This window comes from Lissotriton helveticus, chromosome 11 (genome assembly GCF_964261635.1).
Source record: "Lissotriton helveticus chromosome 11, aLisHel1.1, whole genome shotgun sequence".
In the NCBI taxonomy this organism is placed as follows: Eukaryota; Metazoa; Chordata; class Amphibia; order Caudata; family Salamandridae; genus Lissotriton; species Lissotriton helveticus.
The window spans coordinates 1,048,397,009-1,048,417,308 of record NC_136072.1 but is presented as its reverse complement, the minus strand read 5'-3'; the positions used below and the strand labels follow the sequence as shown (position 1 = coordinate 1,048,417,308).

Here is a 20,300-nt window from a genome sequence, read left to right as displayed (position 1 = left end):
CTTGGCCCATGTAAAGATTACACGTAATAACCTTGTCATTCCATCTTCACAATTGTTCTACTTCCCATTTTTTATTTTTTAGTTTTTTAGGAACCTTTATTGTTATAGCACGGAGATACAAACATGGGCCTACAACCAGTCCGGCCGGCCGCTATTCAAATCGATTAAAAAGTAATGTAAGATAAAAACATACAGCGGTCCGGAGGTCAAAAACTGAGTAGCATCCAGGATATATCATACAATTAAAGTACCATGCGATAATAAGGATCTGAGACGGTTCATTTTGTAATAACGAAAAATAAAATGAGAATCCATGTCGCAGAATCACACACACCCCAAATACAGCTAACTAAAGCAAAAGATTTTGCGCCAGTGATGTACATAGATGAAAAAGATGGGGGAAGGGGGCATATGAATCAGGATAGATGCAATAAACACCAAGCAATCACGGCGAACTAGCCCCACCCCTCAAGGCGAAACACAATATGGGGGACATGGAAGACGACGACATCGAAAAAGGAAAAGGGCAAAGGGCCATAGAAACAAAGATAGAACAAAATAACAAACCCAACCCTCAACCCTGCACCCCTGCAAAAGGCTACGGCCTACCCCCCCAGCAGCGTGCCTGTCGCCCTAAATAAGAGACCCGAAATACAGAGAAGAAAAAGAGAAAAGGAAGAGAAAAAATACAGGAGAAGGGCCCTCGATCCGGGCATCCGGCCCCTCCCACCTCCGCGTGCAAAAATCGTATAAACAGTAATGGTAAAAGAAGTACAGGTAGCAGCAATCACGTATAACGCAATCAATGACATCCCCGCTAGGCGCCCCTCAAAGCACCATCAACCAGCCATGAGTCCCTCAATGTTCCAATCGAATTCACCCCTGGCCTCGTTTGTCAATAGTACCAACGTTGAACCATCCCGCAAACGGGATACAAAGTAGCACAAAGGGTCCGAGTACACCGGGAGGATCAGGAAGTGTCGCCGCTCCATAGGACCCCAGCCACCGAGATGTCGCCGATGATGCATGGCGGAAGTCTGATTGGAACAATGTCAACACCGCCAACAGTCTCGAGTCCGAACACAGTCCCGCCAGATATGGAAAGGGAAACACACGATGCGGGAAGCGCCAAAACCCCAACGGGGCCGCCCAAGCCATGTATCGATACTGTTCCTCCACTTGCCGATCAGAGAAAGACCCCGGTGAGACAATCACATGCGCCACAGGTGCATCCACAGTAAGCTCATGAACCAAATCTATCCACGGCTCTAAGAATGTAGACTCATCCGGGGAATACGTCGATGAAGCAGAGGCAGACACATCAGCGCCTCCTTGAGAGCAATTCATGCCGTTACAAGATGGCGGGACAACAATGGGGGCCATCCTTTGTCCCAAATCTCGGGCCTCCCGGATAAGGGCTGTCCGCAGGGTTGTTAATGCAGCCAGTATATGTTTGGGTGTGGGCGGTTTCTCACATAGCCAGACCCCGGGATTCTCTTGTGCACCGGTTTCTCTGCCCGGGTGAGGGGTGCACGGGAAAGTATCATCCGCCATTTCAGCCGTCACGTTCTCTTCCCCCTCCACCGCACCGCAGGAGCGGGCCCGACCCCTGGGATCAGCAGGATTCACAGCGGGATCTCAATAGTCAGGGCAGGCAGCAGAAAGGAGAGTCACCGAAAGGCTAAACAAGCTCCCTGCTGCCCGGGAGGCACCCACCGGCTCCCAGGTAGGGTTGTTAACATAGCCGGGTATCACACCGAAGGGGAACTGGGCATCATGGACTCTCTCCGTCCCAGCTATTTCTCACCTCCCGCAGGGCAACCCACTATTGGGAGTGGGTTGGTATCACCTCTTCCGGCTCGCAGAACTCAGGTTCTCTGCGACCGGCTTCCCATCGCAACCAGAGGCCGCTGGCGTTGCAATCACGGCCGGACACTCCCCTCACTCGAGATCCCGGCCTCAGCACCTCGAAGGCCGCCAAAGAGACAGAGACAGTTCTTCGGGTCTACTGCGCGGTGGAGCCTCAAAAGCAGATAGTAAGTGAATGCTTCCCTTCACCTACTTAAATTAGCAAACACTGCTCAGATTTATCGCCAGGATATATGTGTGGGGCGGGAGGGCTCACGGAGCCAAGCGGTTATGCAGCCATCCCGATCGCCCCTACTTCCCATTTTTACTTCTATTTTTCCCGCTTATTTCAAGTTGTTTTTTTTTTGTTCTCAATGTTATTGTATTAGTTTTTCAGGTAATGTTTTACTTTTTGCTTTGTACCTTTCATCCCGTTCTCTACAGGCGCCTTTATCTTGTCTCGTTTTATTTTTTTAGTATTTAGCCCGTTCCCTCATCTTCTTCTCCTGTTTATATTCATTTTGTTTATTCCATGCATCCTTTTTTTTCTCTTTCCTGCCCTTGCTTTTTTTTCTTATTTCTGTTTACCGTTCCTCTTCTCTTTCTAGTTATCCTCTTTTCTAATTCTTCTAGTGTTTTTAGAGGTGGTGAATACTTCGGGGTCATCTTTGGGAGCTGCCACTTTCGAATTGTTGAATTTGGAAGAGTCGATTGCTCAGGTTTTAGGAGATGCTCAAGTAAACAGCCTGAGAATTGTGAAATCACAGCTCTTGCCATATCCTCGTACAAATTTCATTATTCTGAGTAACCAGTTCTCTAATGCGCTAGAATTAGCCTCGCAGGCTGCTGTTCTTAAAATAGTTTTATTTCGGTTGCTCTGTGGCTGCTGGTCCCATTATCACCTTCTCGTGATGCTGACTCCTGGCTCGATGGAGGTGCTCACCGGGCCTTGAAGCAGTGAGCGGGGACAGAGTGTAAAAGTTAGGCAAATAATGACTGTGAGCCGCACGTTGGTTCAAAGGTCACGGGCAGATCGTGCCTGCTTCAATGTCAGGATCCAGGGAGGGAGGGATGGGGAGGGAGCTTGTGATGGAGATAGAGTGACGTCAGATGGACGAGAATAGGATGCAGAACGGGGCTCTGATAGGGAGGTCGGATAGAGGCGTTGTTTGAGGGGAGAGGATGCTAACACTACACTGTGAGATCTAAATCACTCTCCACCGCCTCTAAAAAGGGAAACACACTTTTTGTATAGGCAAAACTTTGGTTGAATTGAATTATTGGGAGATCTGAGCCTCGACTCCTTTATGGGTGGGGGATAAGAGAGAAAAAAACAAAGACCTGCATGGGTCTAGGCCGATGGTCCGAAGCACCTTGTAAAGGCTCTGGGGCATCTAGAGTTTGGCGGATGTGGGACATTTGATGGAAATTGATGGATGCCCCGTCTGCCCTATTTCGGTTGCATTCATTGCTATACACTTATTTTTGGCAAATGTACAGCATCCACTAGACTCTAAGGGACAGATTTACCAACATGTGACCCAGCGCAGCTAAAGAGCATGCTGCGCTGCGTTAAACGGAGAGGGCAGAAATGCGCCATATTTGCTGGCATTTGGCGCATTTGTGCTCTCTGTGTGTGCTGCTGGTGCACTTGTAGCAGCCAAGTGTCAATGCCGCCACCCTTGCGCCATGGTGCAGCGGGACCTGTGTTACAGCCAGGATTGTTTTTAGTAGGAAGGTGCACCTTCCTGCACAAGAACAGTCCTCAGGGGCATTTTCCTCTAGCACACATAGAAAGAGGAGATCACAAGCAGAAATAGACATATATATCCTTGTTATGCCTCTTATTGAGAAGCCTTGCCATTTTTAGGCATTACCAGTTCTACTATTCTTAGTAGAGCTGGGAATGCATCAAAAACCATGGTGGCGTGGCAACACCTGAGCCCCATCCATGGAACAACTTCCCAATGCAGAGCGATGCAAGGCAGTGACTTAGCTGCTCTGTGATACTCCAGATGTACTAAGCCACACAAGGTGGCTCTGCACAGTTTAGTAAATCTGACTTAAGGGCTTGCGATTGCCTTGTGTCACCTTGTGTGACGCAAGTGTAACGCAAGCCCTTGATAAATCTGGACCTAAATGGCCCTCTGTATTTTCTCTGCAGTTACCACGTTCACCCAGCTATTCATTTCTGTGGGTGAAGGGCGGGCACAGCAGAGGGTAGTGGAAACATTTTAGAGGAAACTCCGCTGCTGTCGAGTTTCCACTTTTAAAGACTTCAAAGCAATATGCCACTGGCCTAACGAAAATTGAGGGGGCCTCCCTCCGGGCTCAATTAGGAGCTCTCCGGACAGAGTGCAGTGCCGAGGGGGCCCCCTGGAGCTTCGGGCCCCCCCCCCCCGCACCACTTGGGCTGCGGGGGCCTGTGTTACGCCCCAGCAATATGCCGAAACTGTCGGCCTCTGGGGTCCTTGTCCATTAACAAATCCAAAATCAAGGGTTGTCCATCAGATACAGATTCAGTCCACTTATTTATGTATTTATTTAATTATAAAGTAATGAGGGTGAGGTGAAGCCGCAGCCCTGGGTAAGGTTTGCCGAGATGTGAAGGGAGGACCTGTGGGGTTGTGCAGGACTGGTCCTAGGGTAAGACAAGGCTAAGGTTTTATCAGTAGGGCGAGATCGTTCCTGTAAATTGTAAATGTTGTTCTTGTACTTAGAGCAGAGATGGGATATGAGGGGATAACATGCCTTTGTGTGTAGGATGACAGTGTGTGTTTTTTGCCGTGGCTTCAGGTATGCCTCTTTGTGAACTGAAACCCCTGCATCATCATTCCTGTTCTGTATAATTTGTCCCCTCATATGTTCTGTCTTACTGTGTGAATGACTGCACAGAGTCTAATCCAGTGGGTGGCCCTAAGATTATCATTACTATTATTATTTAAAAATATAGCCACCACCACACCCGATCCAATGGGCAGCAAGGAGGCATTCAAAGAGCAATAAGCGAACGCTATGGCAGTGCGGCATGACGAGATTATAGAATCTGGTCTTGTTTTTTCATCTCAGCTATATACCCCCAAGACTGGTGCATGCTCCCAACACAGGCAGTGGTAGTTCTGCTGATGGGCTCTGTGTGAACATCAGGTATATTCCACACAGAAGTTGTAAGTATGGGGAAATTAATGCATCTTGACCGAGCAGGGGTCCTCATAAAGAAGCATAGGAATTGATATATGTAGAAAATATGGACCATCCAGACAGCCCCCCTCTTATGCTATTCGGCAACTGTGACAAAGTAAGAAAACGGCACCTATGTTTCTTGATATAATATTGTGCTTTTTATGTATATCAGTTTTGTAAGATCACTTCTCATCACTTCTTTGAAAGCAAATTAAATTATAATATTGTCTAGTGGTATTTATTTTCTTTTTCTCTGTGCTTTAGCTAGACAAAGGCACAAACAAATTGACATCCATGAGTTTGCATTTTAAATTAACCGACACATGTTTTGCTTATAGTGGTCCTTAATTGTACAGGTTCGTACCATTTGAGTACTCACTGATCCCTGAATAAACTCAAAATATTATAACAAAGAGTCATACTCTCCCAACACCTCCCTTCTAACAATTGTAGTATGACTTCGTACCGCCAGCCGAACGTTACCATTTTGTAGGCTCTTTCTCACACTTTGGTATTCTATCTGCTTGTAGGTTCATTTGCACAAGGACCAATGAACACAGACACACAACAGTTGATGACTTACATGTCCATTCAAAGTTGCTCCATGATTTAGTTTGTGGTTACTGACTTCTAATTCCACCCGACCAGATCAGGTAGGTGGAATTCAATCAATCAATCAGTGACATTTATAAAGCGCGCTACATACCCGTAGGGTCTCAAGGCGCTGGGGGGGGGGGGGGAGCCGCTACTGCTCGAACAGCCAGGTCTTCAGCTTCTTCCTGAAGGAGAGGTGGTCTTGGGTCAGGCGCAGGTCGGGAGGGAGGGAGTTCCAGGTCTTGGCGGCCAGGTAGGAGAAGGACCTTCCTCCTGTAGTCGCTCGTCGGATGCGGGGGACGGCGGCGAGGGCGTGGTTGGCTGATCGGAGGTGGCGTTTGGGAGTGTAGAAGTTGACTCGGCTGTTGAGGTAGCTCGGGCCTTGGTCGTGTAGGGCTTTGTGTGCGTGGGTGAGGAGGCGGAAGGTGATTCTTTTGTTGACGGGGAGCCAGTGCAGGTCTCTCAGATGTCCGGAGATGTGGCTGGTTCGTGGGATGTCGAGGATGAGTCTGGCTGAGGCTGAGGCTGAGGAATTAGAGGTTTATCTCCAATGGCCCTTACTCCCCAGGACCGTCGGAGGGGTTTCACGGCAGAAACAATGTAGTCTCTGCTGTGATTAAACCTATGATCCACCCACATCTAAATTGAGCGGGTGTACCTTTATCTTGGCAGTATGTAAACTCAGTTGCCGTTGCGATGGAGTATACATACAGCCAAGATATAAGTCAGGTCCTAAGTTGCTGCTTTGGAAACTCAAGACCTGCATTGTAATCCCTATTCAGCATTTGGCTGACAACTTGTGAAATTCAAGGCATATCATTTGATCTCTGTGAGACTCAAGTTTGTAATTATGCTAAAAAAATAGAACTGTAAAACCCACTGCCCCATTCCTGTGTTGATATTGTGGGGGAACTTGCGGTCCTCCTGTTCCAGCAGTTATTCTTGCCCTGGAACCACAACTGGAGAAAATTTACAAAGGCATTTGTGAGTATGTCAAATAGCACTCCAATATTGCTACTTCATGTATACAATACTTACTCATGAAAAATGCTTAAAATGTGAATATTCATATATCGTTAGCACAATTAGAAAGGACTAAGACATCTTTTAGACAGTGCTTAATTTGTTCCAATGTTTGCCGGTGCTCTGCCCTAACAAGGAGCTGATTCACAAAGGCATGTAAGAGTATGCAAAAGAGTAATCTTAAACTACTTTCTGTTCGTATAAATATTCTGTGATTCGGCCTCCTCAATGTCAGGACTATGTAAAGACACCCTCGGCTGTGATGGGCGAGTTGGAGAAACATAGGTGGGCATTTGTGCATTCTGTAGCTCTGATGCTTTAGTTTAGGGGAAAGAGAGTAGAGCAGTACAAAAATACACAACACCCCTGCTTGTATGTGAATTTGTTTAGAAGGAGGGACTAGGAAATGTCTACAGATCCCTCCATATACTTGATAATACTTTGCAGCTCTCCCTTTTTAGAATGACAGCCCTTTCATACTTATATTGCAGAAATCATGTATTTTGCTCCTTAAAAACTTTCTGCTTAATATTGTTAGGCACCTTCACATGGTTTGAAACTGGAGCAGGGGAACACATAGCTTTATTCATGCCTCTCAAGACTAAAACAATTATTTTGTTTAGTATATTCAAATGCACACATGTTGACCTTGAACCATTGGCAGGTGACCAAAAACCGTTTCACAGTACACAAGGTTGAGGTTAATCCGTAAAGTAGTGTTAGGACTATTTTGTAACATGGTTTATGCTTTGTTGCCAAAAAAATCACTGACTTTGTTTTTGCCAAATTTGTGTTACATTTACTGATAAAAATACATCAGTGTTCATGAAAGGCAGTCTGTTCTTTTTGTGACCAATAGATGGAGCCTGAACAACTTTACTGTAGTGTTTCTTCTTCTTGTCTATTTCACTGGGGGCAGAGTTTGTAAATTATGTGTCTGTTCCAGCAGTCACTAGGGTTAGTATCACTGATTCCACCCTCATGGCTGTGCCCTTCCTGGCACTGCCTTCTTGCTGCCCTCCCGTGCCACAGTGTATATTGGAGTATATTCCCATTTTTAGCACTGCCAGATTCATTGTTCCAATTTCTTCTCTTCACATTTTGGTATCTCCAATCCATTCTCCAGTAGACCCCACAAAATGATCTGTCATACTTTAAGTACCTTTGTATTGTAGCAAAGAACCCCTGAGGGTGAGTCCAGAAAAAGTGCATGAGCAAAATCCAAGTCCAGCAGAATCATTCCTTCGCAAGACGCTCAAGACTGGTCAAACCTGTTTTGCAAAACTCTCCTCCTGCTTGCGGCCTCAAAGAACAAAGACAAGATTGTATATATTTTGCATTGCTTTGGCCTGGATACAATGCTATTGCTTAAATGCACGGTCCCATTTGTTTTGCACCATGAGGTTGTCTCTCTGTGAGTTGGTTTTGACATTTTTAGATCTGGCATTACCCCAGGCGTTTTGATGTTAATAAAATATACTTACTTGTACATACTGGGGCATTCAGATCAGGGTTGGACTGGCTACTGGGCGTTTTGGCATGTTGCCGAGCTGGGGGCTGATGTCACTGCGGTGGGGGCTAATTTATTTGATGGAGACCTGTGTGTGCTTCGAAATAAACAAAGCAAAACGAATTTTGTTCAGCACACGCTGCCGAGCCCCCAGCTCGGCAGCATGCCTAAACGCCCGATAGCCAGTCCGACCCTGAATCAGATTGCCTCTGTATAAATTAGTCAAGCACAGTGGATCAGCTCATTTCAACCATAGGTTCCTTTCTGTGTGAGCGACGTAATTCTGCCCAAGCACAATGGTGTAACCAAAGCAGAAAATATTCCCCTAGTGAGCCAATGTGTCCTTTATTTAAAAAAAACATTTTTGTTTCTTGATTTACTTTGTAACGGCCTGGCAGAACCACACACACTTCTACTGGCCCCTTAACGCCGCTTGAAGTGTGTCGCAACCCACGCCGTCCCTGGCAGCAGCGCCCATCTTTGAATGGTATTCATACCATTCAAAGATGGGTGCCCATGTGTGCCCTCTGTCCGTAACTCCTCATAGGTGGGTGGGCCCTGTAGTGGGCTGTGGGTGTATTCTCTTGTAGCTTCCGGAAGTAGAGAGAGTTGCTGGGGAAACATATTGGCCACAAGATCGGGTACGGTTGGCCACAAACTGTTAATGGATATTTTCTTTTTCCAGAACCAACCATTATTTTGTTCTAAGGAACTCTGGTGTGGTTGGATCTTGTTGTCTGTCATGGGCAGCGCCAGAACGCCTCCGGGCATACGATGCACTTCATAAATTATAAAATCAAAATCAAATCCTAGTTGTGCTGGGGAACAAAAACCCGGGATGCCAGAGGCACTTGTAATGTTGGTAGTAGCAATGTACTACCATTTGTGGGTTACACTGCCATATGGTGCTACCCATTCTACCATGCCGCATGGGCATGAAAGAATTGCTGTGGTCACCTTTGTCCTCAAGAGTTGACTCTTCCCATGGCCATTGAATCACCCTATCTCTGGGGACACAAATGCAGAAATAGTACCTGCCTCTTCATGTAGCAAACTTTCCTCCAGGTGTAGTGGCTGTATTATAATTGTTTTAGAGCATGGATATAGTCCCCATAAAATACATGTTTATTCTGGTTTTAGAGAGGGCGAAATGAAAGGTATAACCAAGTCAAGTCAACCATCCATTTAGAAATAATCTTATTGAGGAAGACTGCGGTATCTAGCATGCAAGGATGCCATTTAATGATGTTCATTATCTTCTGAGCATAGCATCTTGCTACTTATGTCAAGGAAAGAGTCTTATCGTAGTTGGAGAACTTAAGAGAACAGATGCACAATATCCAGCGAGGTAAAACAAAGCAATTTTTAAAAATCTTGCCAATGCCTCTTATGGATTTTTTAGGGCTGGGGCTGATTCAACTATTATCTAATGCAGCAGTTTACTTGAACTTTCAATTAGGCGGTTTCTTTTGAAACGTTATAACACCATATTTTAGTTCTTATATTCAAGGAAATTTAGTTTGGACATTTAGTTGATGTCTGTACAACCTAAATTGTAAAGAATAGCACCCTTCCCCGTCCCGTCCCTCAAACCTCTGGGCTTCGCTTTTAATACCATTCCAAGCGTAGAAGAGCAGCCCTGCCTGAAAGTCAATAAGCACAAGGCATGTTAAAAATCCTCTGTAGCGACCATATCACAATCAAGTCGACGAATACCTCTGTGTAGAAACCACCACAGAAAAACTTCAACAACACTTTATAAAACTAGGATTAGAAGGGTTCCTAAAATATAACTGTTACTATGGATTTCGTTACTAGTAAAATGTATTCCATTCAGCCTCTCCTATTCTTGACCCTAACCCAATACCTGGCCCTAAACTTAAGCCTCACTTAATTCTAAACTGAACCCTTACACTACCTCGGACCATAAATCTTACTCTTGCTCTAATACTGACCCACACCCCAGATTAGACCCCTAACCTCATCTCTGCAACTGATCTGTACTCATTTACATTTTACATTTACATTTACATTTCCTAATATCATCTTTATACCCTTTATATAAACGTTTTGTTTATTAACTAACTTAAATGGAATTGATACAATTTTTACTGGGTTTTGTTGTTCTTTGTAGCAGCCTAAACATTTTCTCATTAGTGGTTTCTCTGCAAATATCTTGTCTGTAGCAGCTTTTCAGTGTAATGGATTTCTCTGTTAGGGTATACCTCTGTAATGACGTAATCCCCAACCCTCTGCTGCCTACTAGATGAGCCTTGTTCTAAAAACTTCACAAAAGTTAGGAAACTCACTTTATTTAGATGATAAATATTGATGAACTCTGTTGCAAGGCTTTTATGGACGCACACTGGCTTGTGATCATTAAATTGTGAATAGCAAGTACCTGGTGCTAACAGGATAAAACTGCAAAACTGTGGTACAAATGCTATATAAAAATGAGTTATAACTCATATTATTTATTCATGGTCCATTTACATCATTGTGGAGTTATAGTCCAAGCACAGCTCCAACACTCTGCGTTTCCATTTGCAGCTTTCTTTCTTACTGTTGTTATATCACATTAAGGCAGTAGTGCAGTACAGCACAAAGATACAGTGACAGGGTCCCAGTAACAAAAGTGATTGCACATACAGGCAGAGGACAAAATTGGTGCAATTGTATTTTAATAGATGATGCCTATTTATGAGCAGAAAATGTGAATTCTGGGGGTGATTACACATATGGCATTCAGGAAAAACATTATAACCGCATTGGGTTATTACCCCTTGATTTGTCACTGTAGCCTAAATTATATCCTTTGTCTAGATTATCTTGAGTTTTACATCTCACTTCTTTTTGGATTCAAGAACTTCTATTGCCCAGTACTTTGTCCTGTGTGGGGCAGAGCTCGAAGTGACCGGGGACTGTACTGAACAGTGTTCCTGTACTTTGTTAACTACACAGGAAGCGTTTCTCTGTTTCCTTTCATTGATAAAATTGAATCCTGGTGCAGGGCTTGTTTAACCCAGGTCTCTACACTGGATCCCTAGAACTGCCCCAGATCAACCACGATCGCTCATGCCACCCAGGGAAGAGGTGAGACACGGCAGCTGGCCACTGTTGCATCCTCTGCAGTCTGTCCACCAGGCTTCAGTACAGGAGCTGCTCTTAGTTCCTATAGTTCCTTCTCAATCCTGTTTGCTGCAGCTCTGTGTGAGACTAGCGGATGTGTGCAGTATAATTGTGCATGGCATAAAGACGAACATTTGTAAATATGTCCACCCCGTTTTATTTTTCTCTAGATCACTGAAATTCCATTGTTTGATAATACACGTGGTCTTCTTGGTTTATTTTCCAGTTGCCCTCCTGGGAGGTACCTTTCCCTTCCACTGTTCTCCTTCCTCCTCCTCCGCGCTCTTCTTTGGTCCTTTAAACTGCAGCTTCCTTAGCGGCAGGAGCATCACTGATCAAAACAGAAACAGTCGAAAGGGAGGCTTTTTCAGTGAAAGGGGTGAGTTCTCACTGGAATGCCCTGCCCACCGACCTTCAAACTCAACCCACCCTATAGGCATTTCAAAGATATCCCAAAACATTGCTTGGTCACTAATTCGACGTTGCTGTTCTATTCACAGGTGGAATACCTATATTTCCTCATGCTGTTTACTCTTTCCAACTCTATATTTCCTTCCTTCCCCTCCTTTTGCTGTTTTACTCTAATTTGTTATCTGTAACGACGGGAAACAGCCTTTACACCCCAACCTTTACAACGCATGCATTTACCCCGCATGCCGTTGCAACATAAAAGGTGCGTAGCAGTGGGTAGAAGGTGTTGGATTTAACTCCAACACCTTCCCTACTGTTGCACATTCTGGAGTTGGAATCGAAAATTAATCTATTCAAACTTCCAGCGCTCCCCCGACAGCAAGTCGGGGTAAAGTTTGGCGCTAAACCGGCATGCGGGGTAATGGCATGCGTGGTAACGTCACATAAACATAAGGACACATCTCGTAGAAAAGTAACCATTCTTGTGCAATGGAAAAAAAATCCTATAATTGCAAATGTCCGAAGTGTCCAGTGTGGGGTGTCTCTCTTTCTCAAAACCCTCCGTCTGTTCGATACAGCGGGGTCCCATAAGAAGTGATTTCTGGAGTTGTCTTTAATCTAGTTTGCTATCTGTATAGACACATCCCGTGGAAAAATAACCACTCTTGTAGTATGAAAAAACGCTTTTACCGCAAGTATCTTAAGTGTTTGTTCAGTGTGGGGTGTCGCACTTTCTCAAAACCCTCTGTCTGTTCAACGCAGTGGGGTCCCTTGAGAAGTGGAGTGTTCTCGTGTGTCCATCACACACCCCTAAGCCTTATAATTACATGAGGTGACTTTGTAGCCAACAGTCCTGCCTCTTGCACCTCTGTTGGAATTCCTGTTGGATAAAAGGCTCCGCCTGGAGTAATGTCCCCTGGCTGCAGCTCACAGCACTATCAGACTTGGCCATTCACGCTGATGGCCAGGTTAGGAATTTGCTCTCTGTGGCCCACCTTAATGTATTGCTCCTTACATTACAGCAAATGAAAACCGGTACGAAGGCTCATGGAAGAATGGAAAGAAACACGGCCTTGGCAAATTCTTCTACTTGAACAAAGGGCAGTTGTATGAAGGTTTGTGGATAGAAGATATTCCAAAATCTGGAACCATGGTTGACTTTGGCCGAGAAGAAGCACCATCCCCTACCGTCTACCCCATTCCAGAGGTACCTACTGTTCCCTTTGCTTCTTTTTGCTTTGCAAATCAATTTTGGGACGAAAGGAGTGGAAAGGGTGGGGTGAAAAGTAAGTTAACTGCGAATTTCATTGTTCGGGGGGAGCAAGGGGTGGTTCACTAAGTGTACAGCAATGACCACTCTAGGAAAATACATAAAAGGCATCCTTTCATTTTGAGCACTTACTCTGCAGATGCACTTCATGAAGATACTGAATGTCTTCCTAAATTGTTGCAGTCTTAATACATTTGTTTATAGACATAACTCTCCACAGGTACAAGTCTAATAATTTAAAAATACATTCGGCTAGTTGTTTTTTTTTTAGAGTTCTAGCAAACTATTGGTCTCACTGCCAACCTTCTATTCCTGCAGATAGAAAAAAAACCTTACTTCATGTGTAGGTTGCTTCTTGGAGCTCATATTTTATACAACAGAACATTGTGCTGAACTGTGATTGAACAACTTGAAAACCACACCCATAATCATTATTTAACGACTTGTTGAGTGGGCTAGAATCTAGCATGGTGCAAGGAATTAATCATATCTGAAGATAGAGGCTCGTGTATATTGGAAGGTGGGAAGTTTAACGGAAGACAGAACTAGCCTCCACTAAAATGAAACCGAATTCTGCCTCAATATGAGATGACCAGTAATGAGATGGGGGACCAGAGTTATTACATTTGCTTGGTACCTTCCCTCTCGCTGCTTATAGGGCATCTTGATTTTCTCACCACAAAATGAGGAATAACAAGCAGCACCCAGATTTACCAGGTCAAACACTGGATGAGGTTCCCAAATCTGGGGGGCAGACATTTTCCTCTTGCCGCAATGGATACTTTCCATAGAAACACTTTTTATTTTACTGTGTGTTACCTCACACTGTAAAAATGGTATTCAATGTTTTGGTCTCCAAAAGCACAAATTGCCCTAGTAGACCCTGGCAGTGAAGAAATTACTTTGAATTTGAATCTGCTCCTTGTGAGAGGGCAGAATGCCGACACTCACAGTGAAGTTGGCTAGTGGCTGACGAGGGCTAACCCACTGCTTTATGCTGTATGTTGTAGAGGATGGAAGTAAATTGTAAATGACACAATAACAGATCAACAGATGAAGATGAATACACACTTTTTTTTTTACCTAAACTAACATTCTTCTCGAGATTACATTTCTACTACTTACACCCTTTCACAAGATGAACCCAATAATAACATAGTAAGTTCCACTACCATTACCCAAGTTAATTTTCAATGTCATCTCCTTATTATGTTTGAAACCTTTTCATTCATTCATATTCTAATGATCACAACTCATAGCTGCCCAGCGCTTCCAGTTTACTAAAAACCATAAACTGCACACCTGTCTCTCACATCTCTTCATCCACCACATTGCTAAGCACTGTGCTCTTTAACACGATAACCGCACCTCAGTGGTCATCACAAACAATATGGAAACACTTCCCACATAGGATCATAACAAAAACAACAGTTTGTATGACAGAGGCACGCACGCCCAAACCACGCGTGCCTCTCCAACGAAGCCCGAACAACGAATGCCTCTGAACAACGCGTGTCTTTACCATGCAATTTTGTGGGAAAGGCAAGATTGGTAACGAGATGGGTGGTAAAGATAACACCTCAGCCCCTCTGCTTTGAGCCCTAAAACCCTGCCCTCTGCCCTACAAACAACCCGACCCCCCACTGAGCCCTATAAACGAGCCCATCCCTAAAACCTAAATCTACCCGGACCCTACTGCCCTGAGCCCTAAAACCCAGCCCCCTGCCCTATAAACAACCCTGATCCGTAAAAACAACCCCACCCCAAAAACTACCCCAGCTTCTCAAAACCCAACCTCAGCCCTTCTCACCAGTCCGCATCCTCTCCCAATCCTTCCTCTTCCTGTGCCCGCCCATTCATGCATCTAAACCGTGCACTGACTTAACCACGCACATGCATGGTTAACCGCATGCGCGCTAGCGGTTTTCCCGCTGTGCGCTGAGATTTTGAAAATCGCGCGTTACGTGACAAAGCCAGCTCGTCATGCGCGTAGCGTAGGTAACACCCATGACGAGCTGGCTTTGTCATGCGCGTCGAAGGGGTTAAGGTATATGAGTGGTTGTGGTAAGCGTGGTTTCGCTTGCAGGGAAACTGCACTCGTGGCTCTGCCTGCGTTGTAAAGGGCGTTTCCCTAGACAACACTCTTCCTACACCACATCCTCTACAGCGTAGCGTGCTACCCATAAAGGGAAGTGCTTCAGTGCCCCACTGAGGAGCTTAGGCAATATAAAAATGTTATAATACAATACAATACACAGTCTACAAGCCTTCTTTAAATACAGAACCACATATTTCCAAAGGTGCCCTGTTAGAGTATTGCATTAATAGTTTGTAGCACGTACACAATAATTTCATTTCATAATGTGAGTAATACACTTTTTCTAATTTGCCCTGATCATGTTGTTTATTCACAGCCATCTGTTTCCCCAGTCCTTCTGAAGACATCCTGTTTTCTTTCCCACTGGCGTCTGTTCAATTTACCAAGTTATTGTGAGTCAGTTCCAGAGCTGAATGATGGCTAAAGCTGCCTTGATGAGGAGTCTGTTATTTTTTTCCCACAGACTCTTTCCCATTCCTAACCTGTGCTCTCCAAACCGCATAGTGACAAGACAAGGATTGTCTTCCGTAGCTATTTGAATGGAGCTTCGCATGCGTGGTGCCAACCACAAGGGCACGCGTTATACACAGGCATTCCCTTCCCTGCCATAGATGTGTTTCATCGATAGCAGGAGAGTGTTAATTAAGGGAAAAGCAACAGACTGGTAGTAACAAACCCCATAATGTAACTATATCCTACTCGTGTGTCCTGTCTGTCTCCCATTCTCAAACTGTGGGTTGAATCCATAGCAAATAGAACAATGAAGGAGAAAAAGGCGAAATTTAGCAGCGTAGAACTATATAGGAACTCGTTCCGCAGAACCTTCGGACAGTATTGAACATGTGAGTGCATAGTGCCCTCAGGATGCATAGCTGGCTTACTTATATATTGAATGAGCCTAGAGAAGCCAGTAATGCAGCCTTAGTTTTTTTGGAGTGCACATTTGCAAAGAATGGGGTTCTATCTAGCCCCAATTTCTCCCTCTTAGGGGACTTAAATTTTCACTTGGAAGATGTAAGCTCCAGGGACACCCTGTCTTTAGTGGAAACCCTCGACTCTTGCGGCTTTATACAGCTTGTGGAAAGCCCCACCCATTAGGTGGGCAATACGCTTGATGGAGTGTTTTCGAACGATGCTAGACTGAAGGCAGGTACTCCAATTCCACTCACCTGGTCTGACCACATGGCTGTCCCTCTGGAGCTTAAATACCATCACATTGTCTCCTCCCCGGGGAATCCAAAGAAATGGGAACCTCAGGGCAATTACCAACGACACACTTTCCCCTTTCATGAAGAAATTTGGGTCCAATAAAGGGCCGGACGCCAACTCTGCCGCCCTTGAACTTTCAAATACCATCTCTGAGGCTCTGGATACTCTGGCCCCTGTTAACCCCTTCGGTGCTCATGACGAGCTGAGCTCGTCATGAGCACACCCGTTTTTATTGCTGTCCAGCACAGCAGAGGAATGACTCCAGCAGCCATGTGGTTAAGCAACACTACTCTGCCAGAAAGAGCCCCTCTGCCCCTTGGTTCTCAGACAGTCTTAGGCTGTTGAGGCAGGGCTGTCGAAAAGAGGAGAGGCTGTGGCGGACGCGGCTTGACCCAGCAGAGAAGGAACAGCACAAACTTCTCCTAAAAGAGTATAAGCTGGCGATTATAGCGAGAAAGAGGACCCATTTTGCTAACCTGACTGCTTCCCTTAACTCCCCCAGAGACCTCTTTAAGATTATAGATTCTCTTTCCACGACTCGGGCGGCCGACCCTGTAGTGGCAAGTCAGGAGTTATGTGATGGAATATCGACCTTTTTCCATTCTAAAATCTCGGATATTTATGACAGCCTGGAATCCCTCAATCATGAGCTGGGACCTCCCCCCTCTCCTGTCGTTCCCACGGTGGGGTGCCAGGCTGATTAACCCGTTCCTAGTTTTCTAAACTTCCCTCTCCTTACTTTGGAGCGGATCAATCAGCTTCTTGATACCACTAAATCTGGCTCCCCTCTAGATCCCTGTCCACTTAGGGTTTTGAAGGCCTGTAGGGAAGTGGTTATCCCTCCTCTTATGGAGGTGATGAACTCTGCAATCATGAAGGGAATCTTCCCTCTCTCATGGAAAATGGCGGTCGTCAAACCCCTTCTGAAGAAGGCTACTTTAGACACTGGGGTTTTGAAGAACTTTCGGCCTATCTCTCTTTTGCCTGCTCCTGCAAAAATCTTGGAAACACATCTTAATCGTCACCTTAGCTCCTTTTTGGAGGACTCTACTCTCTTAGATGCGTCCCAGCACGGCTTTAGAAAATCTCATAGCACCGAATCTGCCCTCACTATGGTCACTAATAACATCCGCCTGAAGGTCGACAAGGATTACACGACTATCTTGGTCCTGCTCGACCTCACGGCGGCCTTCGATACTCTGTCTCCCTCTATTCTAATCACTCGCCTTAGGGAGATAGGAGTCGGAGGTCCAGCCTGAAGTCTCTTGGCCTCTTTTCTCAGCCAAAGAGAACAAAGGGTGAAGCTGGGTGAGTTCCTTTCTCCATCTAAACCTGTGCAGTGTGGGGTCCCCCAGGGGTCCGCACTAAGCCCCACACTTTTTAACATCTATGTGGCCCCCCTTGCCAGGGTTGTGAGATATTTTGGACTTGAGGTGTTGTCGTATGCCGACGACACCCAAATCATGGTTTCTCTTACCCAGTCAGTGAAGGACTCTGCCCTGAACTTTAGGAGCTGTATGGAGGCTATCTCTAGTTGGATGATCCAGAACTTTCTGAAGTTAAATGGGGAGAAGACTGAGGTCTTGATCTTTGGGGGAAAGCAGGACATCTGCTCTAAGGACTGGTGGCCAGCTGCCCTCGGAGAATGCCCCCTTCCTTTACAATTTGCTAGAAATCTAGGCGTTCTTTTTGATACCTCGCTCTCTTTCAATCGTCAGGTCAGCAGGACGGTTTACACCTGTTGCGGTATCATTCGGATCCTTAGAAAGATCGCCCACTATCTCTCCCCTGATGCTCAGAAGCAAGCCGCCGTGGCACTTGTCTCTTCAAGACTGGACTACTGCAATGCACTGTATGTGGGTATTAACAAGAGTCTTATCCACCGATTGCAGATACTCCAGAATGTGGCGGCTAAGATGGTTCTTGGTCTTCTCAGATTATCTTCAGCATCTTTGGCGAGAAGAAACCTGCACTGGCTGCCCATCCAGGCTAGGATCTCTTTTAAGACTCTATGTCTTACGCATGGGGCTGTGTATGGGACTGGCCCAGATGATATTAGGTCCCTCCTCCACTCTTACATCCCCACAAGATCTCTACGCTCATCTAATAAAAATCTTCTCCTAGTCCCCAGATTTACAAAAGCTACATGGGGAGGTAGAGCGTTTTCCATTTTAACTCCCAGATTATGGAATTCTCTTCCCCCTGAACTTACAGGACAATCCTCATCTGTGCTTTTCCGTAAAGCTTTGAAGACCTGTTTTTTTATTGAGGCTTACCAGTAATGGTGCATTTAGGGAATTACATCTTGATGAGCTGTTTTTTGCCTTGATGCCCTTGGGCTAAGTTGCGCGGTAAAAGTCGCCTTTCATTCATTCATTCAGAGTACAACAGTGGGAGAAGCCAGATGAACTCATTCTAGCAGCGGTGTTCTTCGTTTCAGCTGGCCTGGCATCTTTTCCTCCAAATGATAAAAAGAACTGTTGGTCTGTTGAATGGAGTGTCTTGGCTGTCAAGGTACAAACATGAAGCGAGCTGAAGTGTAGCAGTGTCTCAACTGCCAAGGAAGATGCAGGTATTGGAACATGTCAGGAAGAAGAAAGTCCTTTGCATGGAATTCAGTTAGCATCTTGAGAACATTCTGGGAGGAGTCCTCAGCACAGCCTTGTCCACATGGAACACTGTGTATGGTTCTGAGATGGACAGGAATCAATATACAGTGCAATCATTATTGCAATTAGAAAAGACGTTTCTTCATAAAGAGAGCTTTACATCACACAAGGCCAGGGGTTTGACAAGTTTGTGCATCAGAGTGGTCATGATCCGTTTCAACTAATCACAGGGTGTCTGACCAAAGGAAACTGGTGCAGGAGGTCTTTCAGGTGATGATGATGATTACTGTGGTTTCAAAGAAGGAGAATTCCCTTGATCTAGTCTTGTAGGAGACCAATAGACAGAAGGCAGGTCTCACAAAAATCCTTATGGATGCCTGTTTCAGCAAGATGTCTAAAGGAGAACTTGATATTCACATTGTCAGCCAAGCAAGTTAGCAGGTTCATGATTTTTGTCAAGGCCCATGGCAGAATCTTAGACACTTGCTCCTGCATTGTACTCTATTGGAGGCTTTACAGTAGCCAGGACGTTCAGATTCTCTTGTCAGATTCGAATATGCCTTCGTGCGCAAAGGTTCGCTGCCAGGAGTCATATGCTTAAGCTGAAAGATGGTCACTCCATGCTCCAGAAGTCCAAACTCTGGTGGAGGAAGATGTGTTCTTTTTGAAGAAGATGTAAGATGTCCCAGGACTGTACCTGCTAGGCCAAGCTGCAACCATCACAATATCCTACAGTTGTCCTTTTTTTCGAACACATTTTATTGAAGCATGTATAGAGATTCCAACACAGCCAACATGGCCCACAATCTAAACTATTACATATATCATACGGTGAAGAATCAAAAAGGTATATAACAGTCCTGCTATACACTGCCCCCCCCCCATACATTGGTACCCCTATTAAAGGTCAAGAGGAATAAAGAAATATTGCGATTACATAACCCAAGTCGTTTGACAATTCAATGTGAGAAATTTACATTTTGGCCGTGGAATTATTTTATTTTGTCGTCTATAAGTTGGCGAATCTGAGAGACCGGCATACGATAGCTTGTATGCTCGTACAGAAGTCAGGTTGTTTTTAAAAAGGGTTGAGTCTTTTTAATGAGAACAGGACAGCTCCTCTGATTTTGATGTTTATTCTGTATGTTTTCATTGAGAAATTCCAGTCTATCCACAACGTAGAGATTTGACATTAGCCAGTTTGGATTAAACTTCATGCATTTTTGGTCCTCAATCCAGTCAAGGTCGAATTTCAGCTCATGTTCTTGGGTTATTAGAATACAATTTAATTTTATAAAAATGAATGTTCCATCAATTTATAAATTCAATAAAGGTTGTCAAAATATGTTATAATTAAATAATGTATCTATTTTATTGTTATATGTTTTTAACGTTAAACTATATTTATTTATATTT

The 20,300-nt window shown here is 44.9% G+C and overlaps 1 protein-coding gene across 1 annotated transcript in view; it reads left to right on the top strand.

Moving 5' to 3' along the window:
* The window catches only part of MORN3 (MORN repeat containing 3), a 146,474-nt gene that overhangs the window by 106,646 nt on the left and 19,528 nt on the right, over positions 1-20,300 (top strand). Inside the window, exon 4 of the mRNA XM_078666139.1 lies at positions 12,721-12,905. Within this exon, the coding sequence (XP_078522265.1) occupies positions 12,721-12,905 (185 nt within the window). The remainder of the gene's footprint in view (positions 1-12,720; positions 12,906-20,300) is intronic.